Source organism: Phaethon lepturus, unplaced genomic scaffold, assembly GCF_000687285.1.
Source record: "Phaethon lepturus isolate BGI_N335 unplaced genomic scaffold, ASM68728v1 scaffold12372, whole genome shotgun sequence".
Lineage (NCBI taxonomy): Eukaryota > Metazoa > Chordata > Aves > Phaethontiformes > Phaethontidae > Phaethon > Phaethon lepturus.
The window spans coordinates 74,234-82,980 of NW_010521347.1; the positions used below are offsets into that span (position 1 = coordinate 74,234).

At 39.0% G+C, this 8,747-nt stretch overlaps 1 protein-coding gene across 1 annotated transcript in view; it reads right to left on the reverse strand.

Annotated features, from left to right (window-relative positions):
* SLC24A4 (solute carrier family 24 (sodium/potassium/calcium exchanger), member 4) overlaps positions 1-8,266 on the reverse strand; it is a gene marked incomplete at its 3' end in the record, with an annotated part of 82,116 nt that extends 73,850 nt beyond the window's left edge. Inside the window, exon 1 of the mRNA XM_010281488.1 lies at positions 8,161-8,266. Within this exon, the coding sequence (XP_010279790.1) occupies positions 8,161-8,209 (49 nt within the window). The remainder of the gene's footprint in view (positions 1-8,160) is intronic.
* Between the last annotated feature and the right edge of the window lie 481 nt (positions 8,267-8,747).

Below are 8,747 nucleotides of genomic sequence, written 5' to 3' on the forward strand. Positions count from 1 at the left end.
GCCATTACATTTTTAACTATAATGTCTTCAATGTCTGTCAACTTTAAAGACTAAAGGAAGCCATCACTCTTTATTGCCTGAAGGTCTTGCCTTCCTGTAGAACAGGAGTGATACCAATTTAATTGTCAGCAGGTTCATGGAATATTTTCAACCTGCTAGATGGATAACACTGCACTAATGAATACAGTAAGAGATATGTGTAATAAAATTTTGTAACTTCTGAAAAAATAATTCAATTATGAGGATTCCTATTGGAAATATTAGTAGAACAAAGTTTAAAATTAATTTACTGTAATGAAATTGCACACTGTGCCTAACTGTATTTTCACATCAGTCATTTTGACCCTCAAAACAAACACTGAGATTCAGAGAGACAGAGTTGAGGCTCAGGAGGGTCTGGTTTTGGTAAGGCTTTCTAAATTGCTTTATATCTAGATGGTGACATTAGTATAAGCTCTGAAAATGTTCTTTGTTGATACACAATCCATGCTAGAAAAAAATCCAACCACAAAACAAACTAAAAGATAAATAAAAAAATGGATATAAATTGTGAATGCTTCCAGTTTTAGGTGCTAAACACAAGGCTAAAAGGTAACTCTTCTGCAACTTAAGCCCTTTTCAGAGACTCCCTTTGCTTTTCATTCTAGATTCTCTGCAGAACCAAAACCAAACCTCTCACTGCTTTTTGATTTTTCATACCTCTTTTACCACTATCTCTGCTTACTCCTTCCCAGGGCCTGCTTCCTTGCCCTGCTATTCCCAGGGTTTTCCCATGGTTCATTATCCAAACTCAGCCTGCCCTCACTCATGCCTTTGTGCCCCTTGCACTTATTCTCCAACTCCAGGCTCCACAATTGGATAATCTTAGTCTTTCTACAACCTAACTCCAAACCCCAAGTTTCTCTATTCCTCTTGCAGCTTCTGGTGACCATTTTCTCCCTCCAGGTGCTTTTGACAATCTACTTCCCTGCAGACCAGTTCTGTGCTTGTCCAGTTTTCCCTGAATCCTCCACACTGGTGGTCCAAGTTACAGACTCATGAGGCACTGAGAGCACAGAGATGAAGTAATGAATGCAGAGTTTTAACTTCTATCAAAAAATCCAGTACCTCATAAGGACTCCAAGAGTATGGATTAATGCTCACAGACTGATTTACAATGCCTTTTCAACCCACTTCCTACAACAGTGAAGTGAGGTGTGGTAACAACTGTGCATGACACAAAGCAAGACGGCACCATTTTCTGTCTCAACTGAAGTACATGGTGACATGTCACAGACAATACAGTAAAAAGCAAGGAGTGAACATGAAATTGCCATGGATAAGGATGGGTAAACTTAAACACTGCTTTTATAACAACAGCACAATTTTCTGAGTGCAAAATGAGCAGATTTCCACACAAAAGGTCTATCTGCATGGTCATACTAGTGAAGAACAGACCTAAATACACACACATTATCCCACATTAAAGTAAGACGGTCAGTGACACCATGGAGACCTGCATGCCCAAGTCTCATTAACTTTGATTTTGAAATCCCCAGTTCAGGATTTCAAATGTGTCCTGAGTGAAATATAATTCATTTGGTTTCCATACTAGATCACAGGAAAACTCAGGTCGGATGGAACCTCAGGGGTCATGTTAGTCCAAGCTTCTGTTCAAACATCATCTTTGCAGAAGCCTCAATCAGGACTAAGGTATCTGGATTTGATTCTTTTTTCTACCACATATTTCCACTTTGACCTCAGGTCACTAATTTACACAGCTGCTACCTGCCCAAGTTGTCTGCAGTCAAAGAAAAAGAGATGTTGCATTATTACTACATTAACATTTGAGAAATGCTCAGCTAATGTGGTTTGAAATATAGGCAATCAGACATCTAAATATTAGAGCTGGGCTAATAGGGGAAACTTAGATGTTAGTCTAGCACTCCAGAGCATTCAACCGGGGTCTTTTGTTCCATTCAAAGAAAGTAAGGGCCTGTGTCCATAGGTGGTAAATTTGGTTCTGAAGTTGCAACATTTTAGAAATTCCGATTTTTGTTTCAAGCCTGCTTCTTCGTTTCAGAGCAAAGACTTAGCTTGTAAAAGTCCTTATCTACAGTGTGCTTCAACTGGACCAAAACCAACTGTAAATAAATCTGAGTCACATGAAATAAAGATTATATCAAATAACATTTTTATTAGGTTAAAGAATACACACTAATATATTAAATAGTGTTTCTTTTTGTTTCATTTGCCCTTGTTTACTGCATCTTTAAATGGCATTTTAGTCAGACACTTATTTACTGTGTGTTAAACTGCTTCCTGCAAACTTGGCACCTAGACCTGGGGAAATGGATAAATTACCCTGGAGTTCATTTTCTGTTCTTAGCTCCCCAGGGGATGCTGCTGGCAGGTTGAGCCTAAGCACAGAGAGATGTTTGTCTCATTTCTTTCGACTATTTTGGATGCCTGTATTAATACACTGCTAGAAAATGAACAGCTCAAGGAGAAGGTTGGTTATTTTTTAAGTTCTAGCTTCAAACAAAGCACATTTCCTAAACTGGTTCACCAAAAATAAACAAAACAATTTTCTCAATTAACTTCAATGACATCTACCTGCCAACCCTTTTAATATCCGTATCAATAAGCCAGGCAAAGAGTGTCAGAAGTTCAACCTAAATCTAGGTGTGGATTCTGATTAGGAGACCTTGGAAGCCACACAAGAAAAACTTGCCATTAAACATTTGGCATTTGCCCTCAACTAGTCCATTAAAAGTAGTTTTAAATTGTCACACATCTATCTCCTCCTGGAAACAGAAACCATCCAAGCAAGATCACAATCAACAAAATTAACCACTCTGCATCTATAGGGACAAGACTGAGTCCAGAGATACCAGGAGGGCAGGGAACAACCCCAAACATACCCAAAACAAATAAAACCCCACAAGCATATGACACGTGGTTACAGAAATAAGCTACATGCTAGCTGGTTAGCAAGTCTTTCCACTACATAGCTATGTGCGTACATACACACATTCTCACTGGAGAATGTGTGTATATATGCACATAGTCACTGGACACTGCACCTATATGTTATGTAAATACCATATGCATAAAGCAACGAAGAGATTTTTTCTTAAACCTTTCTTCACTTTAATTTCCTTTTAGACCAACACAAGGATAGGATATTTAAGGCTGGTAAATTTCCTGGTCTTTGGGGGCATAAGACATTGGAGTAAAGAAATATTTTAAATCAAAATGTATGCACTATCAATAAATCTATCATACTACAACAGTTGCACATTTTCTATGCATCAAGGCAGATGGGAAGTCTGACTAAAAGGCTAGTGGGGAACATTTACAAATAACACAGTTATTGTCCATATAACCTCAGTGAGACCATGGTCTTTTTGCGCTAGGTACTGTACGAGAATGCATAGTAAGAGAACCTGCAGGTCATGCTGAGCTTATCAATTATTAATACCAACTTCTTCAAAGTGGGGGTCTAAGGCACTTATCCCTGCTACAAAATAGAAGTTTGAGCTAGGGAAGATCATGAGCACATTGTTTAGAAGAAATACGTATTATTGCATTGCTTAAAGAGAATTTACATGAGCACGAAATGACATATTCCACCAGCAACAAAAGCATGTTTAGATCAGCATTTATTACACGAAGTTTTTATGATCTTATATATTAAGGTGTCTATAAGGATTAAGGAAGAAAAGGATACATCAGTCCATCATACTGAGAATGATGCATTTAACTAAGCACTGCATTTGTTAAACAAAATTGATGGAAACTGATGCTTCATATAGTGTCTTTACTACAAATGTACAAGAAATAGCTTTTTCTACCCTTTTGGAAAATAACTTTGAAGAGTCAGTCCTGTCTTCTCTAGTCTGTGAGAACACCATCATCGGTTTTTGTAGAAAAAGCAACAGGCTCATGCACTCTCTATAGTATTACAAAACTGTCTAAGACTTCTGTAGTTTCTCTGCAATGCATCACATCCTACATGAGTCCCCAAGGTTACAACTAACAGTGTAAAATATACACAGACTTAATGACTTTTGATCCTGACTCAGAACTCAGTTATACACGTGCTGATGAGAAACACACTTTATTGCACTGTAGAGGACTGATTCTTTCTCTCTCACTGCAAGAACAGAAAGCATTTCTACAACGTGCCTTTTAATTCTGAAGTAAAAAGGCAGCACGGCTCAGACATGCTCTAACAGCCTAACACGAGCCAGTGGAGTCACATGGTTAGAAGCATCGCACCACCGCGTCACCCCAGCTTGTAATTGCTCTGGATATGTTACTCGGAGTTCTGGTGGACATGGAGTCATGGGAACATTCTGAAACAAGAGGCGAGCCATCGGGGCAGAGAAGCTATAAATCATACTTGCTGGGCAGATGGCACTGCTAGCTAGTGAGCTGATGGCAGATGGAAGCAAGAGCTTGAACAAGGCAAAAAAAAAATTGGTTGCAAACTAATGAGATCTGTTAAGATGCTAGAAACAACTACTCTCCCGTTCTGATCACTCTAAGCGATCAACCCCTCCTCCTGCAGAAGTCTACCCAGGAAAAGTTTTCAGAGCCATAAAGAAAAGGTAGTTGGTTTCCCTCAAACACAGATACCCACAGCAGCCATCCAAAAAGTTACTCAATATGATATAAGCGTAAGATTCATAATTCAAAAATCCCAGGCTCTCAAGAAATTTTTTAAATCCAGAGCCTTTACATAAAATCTGTAAGCCCTTCAGCCTGGCTCCAGGACAATTTAAAGACTTGTATTTTTTCATGGCAGAAGAGCTTCCAGCATAGGGGAAGCTTCAAGCCAGAAAGGATCTTCAGTGGAAAAATGCTACACAACATGTTAACTTAGGTAAGGATTTGGTCTTAGTCCAGACTAGAACTGAGGTTGTCTTGGTGCTCACAAATGCTCCACCTCCTTCCTGCAGCTGATCTACGATTCTTTTGCTGCTGTTACGGCATAGATAGTATCTATAACTTCTTATGACTGCAGAATAGTTACTATCAGAAAAAAATGCGTAGCACCTCTTAAGATATTCATGAATATCAGTCCCTCTAACCTCCAAATGTAAGAAAAACCTTTCTCCTTTTCTTATATATATACACACACACATAAATATTTTCCTTTCCTTTGCCAGAGCCTCGGGGTTCTTTTTTAAAGCAGCATTACTAAGACTTCAAAGTTTTTTTCTTTGTTCTGATACAATGGCCCCAGAAGCATTATTAATGTTTCCAGAAGAACACAATACAGAATGATCTACTTCAGTAAACGAGCCAATCTCAGCCAGTGTAGTCAATGTAAGCTTCTAGCAGACTGCAGCTTCCACAAGCTTCTAATATTACTTCTAGATGCTTATGGAGTTTTTCTCCCAAGATGTTATTAAGGGCGAGCCTCTCTTACCACTATCATGAACTGCTAGGATCTCATGGTCTTAAAAACTTCTATAGCTTCAGTTTCTGACAACTGGGGATTTTTTTTTATTTGCATGTAAGAAAAGGGGGTGAAGTGGTAAATAAATTAACTTCATCAAAAGCCTTTGGGAAAAGGGAAGTAAAGCTGCACACTTGTGTCGGAAACTAATAAAGAGGAAGCACAGCAATAGCACTACAATGACACAAAGGATTAACAGGCTTTCAGCAAGAACTTGCATCTCCTAAGGTATTATGAAGTTCTTGTATCCTAAATACACATAGAAAAACATCCCCATAAGAAAACTGCTATATACCATCTACACAGCCATGCATTTGTAGAGCGCCTACTGCTTAAGGAAAGGACAGAAATGACTGAAAGCTTGCATATTCCAACTGAAAATCCACACTCTCTCACCAATTTTCTATGCGATCTGGATCAAGTCTCAACCTTTCCTGGGACTACTTGCTCCAGATGGGGTTACACAAGCTACATCCCATGGAGATAAACTATGCCACTTGCTCCTTTCTGATAGATTTTAGGTCTTTGTACCTTCCTTCTCATTATGGGGCAAATCTTAAGTCTCTGGCTACCAGACAAGAAGGGCGGGAGGAGGGAACACAAAAAACCAAAACCAAAACGCAAACCAACCTCTCCCCATACACACAGAAAAACCTAAATCTATAGAAGTTGTTACTGAGCAATAACAATCATGAGTTCTTACAGATCCATTCCTGTCCAACAAACATCCATTTCAGGTATTTTCAGATGCTCCCTTTATTTGCAGCTATCTTGTATCTAGCCACTCTTGCAGTATCTAAATCCCCCCTTCAGCTGCAGAAGATAGACAAGCGATAAGCTGTACGCAACTGCAAAATAACAGGAAGTGACTAAAAAAATGCTATAATTGCAATCCTGTGACATATTTGATCTGTAAATGTGTGTTCTAACAAGAGAAACACCTTTAAAAAGAAAGGCTAATTCCAGCACTGTGGCTATAAATCATTAATTTAATGCAAGCCTCGTGATATTTTTCTTAAAACCTCAGCATCCTGAGGCATATTTGGGCCTCTCTTGTGTCCAGCTCTTGTGGTTAGAGAAAAGTGCACCTCAATGACCTGAATTTCAAAAAGCACATCAAAATGACCTGGCTGTATTCATTTATTCCAGTTGTTCTTAAACAAATCTTGTCATTTTAAAGGAAAGGAGTGAGCTGAGTATTGGTTCTAAACATCTGGAAAAGTCAGCACTGGTCCTGGTGTTCCAGTTTACACATAAGCATACGTTTTCTCTTGGCGGTTTTATCATATCATTGTAAAAAAGTTATCATTCATACTAAATGGAAATCCCCATCAAGAACTTTGATGGGCATCTTTCTGATCCACCTTCTAGGATTTTGTGGCCTTCGTTGGTTTGGCTCCAGGTGTGCTGCTAAGTATGTGTTCAGACATGATCACATTGATGCATCCACATATGTGGAGAAAAATGAAAGAGGAGTGGGAAAGAATAGTATTTGCTGACTATTCATCAAGAATAATTACATTTCCAAAAGGTCATTTCTCTCTTCTTTCTTATGTGTGAACAACTTTGACAGACAAATTAATAGCATCATAAAGTTACAGATGCAGACAACAGCAAACTAACTCACGAAGTTCTTAACAGAAGCACAGAGAAGCTCTTGGACATCAAAACAATACAGTTAAAGCTTTTAGATCCACACACTTTATGCAATGTTCTTCCACTCCTCTCTCAGAAGTGCAGAAGCGCAGTAATGAACCTCAATCTATACAACAGGTGCCTCAGCATTACAACAAACGTGTAGCTGAGAGGGGAAGTACTGCTCCACACTCTTCTAGTGCCTGGGGCTGAGAGTACCCCAGACCTCACACCGTCACTGTCTGCAAGAAGGCACAGACTCTGCTGCCATCAAAGAGTTGATCAAAGTGTCATATTTAAAAAAAAAAAATTTTAAATGAACTTTAAATTAATTTGGCTGGTGCCATTGGCAAACTGTCTTGTCTCCCACACACTGTAAACCACAGAAAGGCAAGGAGAAAGAAAGGAAATACACACTGGAAAGACAGATGAGAAGATGAAAGCATGGTGGACTAACTGATACTAAGATGTGTCATCTATCCCTGCCCTCAATCAATCATTATCACCTGGCCAGGATAGATATGCTGAAGTAAAATGGATTCTAGGGTTTCCGTATTACTTATTTCATCATGCACCTCCACACAATATAAATTCCTACTCTAAATACATAGTTTATCATTAAGCTAGCAAAACATGATTAAATGTATAATGGTAATGAACACAAATTACTGTGCTCAGATGGTATCTCAAACACCGCATGTTTAGCTACCCATAGCTTCAAGAAGAGTACACCTCATTAGCAGTGCAATATATACAGCATCAGCTGGATAGGAATAATCACCAAAAGAAACAAATCAGAGAAATCAAATTGTCAACACAAGTCTCATGACGACTCCAAAACATTCTTATACCTGAACATTAACTTTTACCTTTGACAGATAAAGTCACCGCATTATATAGCACAATAAACCTTATTTCTACACAGAAGAGTCCTGCTTTCCCCCCCCCCTTTTTTTTTCCCCCCTAAGTTTGACACTTTTATGTTTACCCTAACATATCAATGCAGTTTGGTCACAACAGTACTACGCAATACTTCTCAAGAGCTTATAAGACACTGCAAAGTTTTCCCATCTTACCTGGCTCTGTACAGTTCTTTTCTTCATGTGTCCCATTAGGTGATGCCATCAACCTTCTATTTCTCCATATTTCTGACAAAACACGTCTGTCTGCAATAGTTGATTCTTGGCCTATATTAAATAGAAAGATGTTATGCCCACTGTCACTATTTTTCTCCTTCATCATCTTAACTGGACTATATGCCCTGACTAGCAAAGAGCATAGACAGACCATGTGTATGTGAACGCAGCAGAATCAAGGTGTGACTGGGGCACATGCAACAATAGGTATGTTATGTCCTCCTGGCTACAAAGGGTGAAACCAGCTATGAAGGTGCAGTATCAGAGCTGTTAGCATGTTCTGGCTATCAGAATACAATCATTTAGCTTGGAAAAGACCTTTAAGATCAAGTCCAACCATTCACCTAACACTGCAAAGTCCACCACTAAACCAATGTCCCTAAGCACCATATCTACATGTCTTTTAAATACCTTCAGAGATGGTGACTCCACCACCTCCTTGGGGAGCCTGTTCCAATGCTTGACCACTCTCTCCGTAAAGAAATTTTTCCCAATATCCAGTCTAAACCTCCCCTGGTGCAACTTGA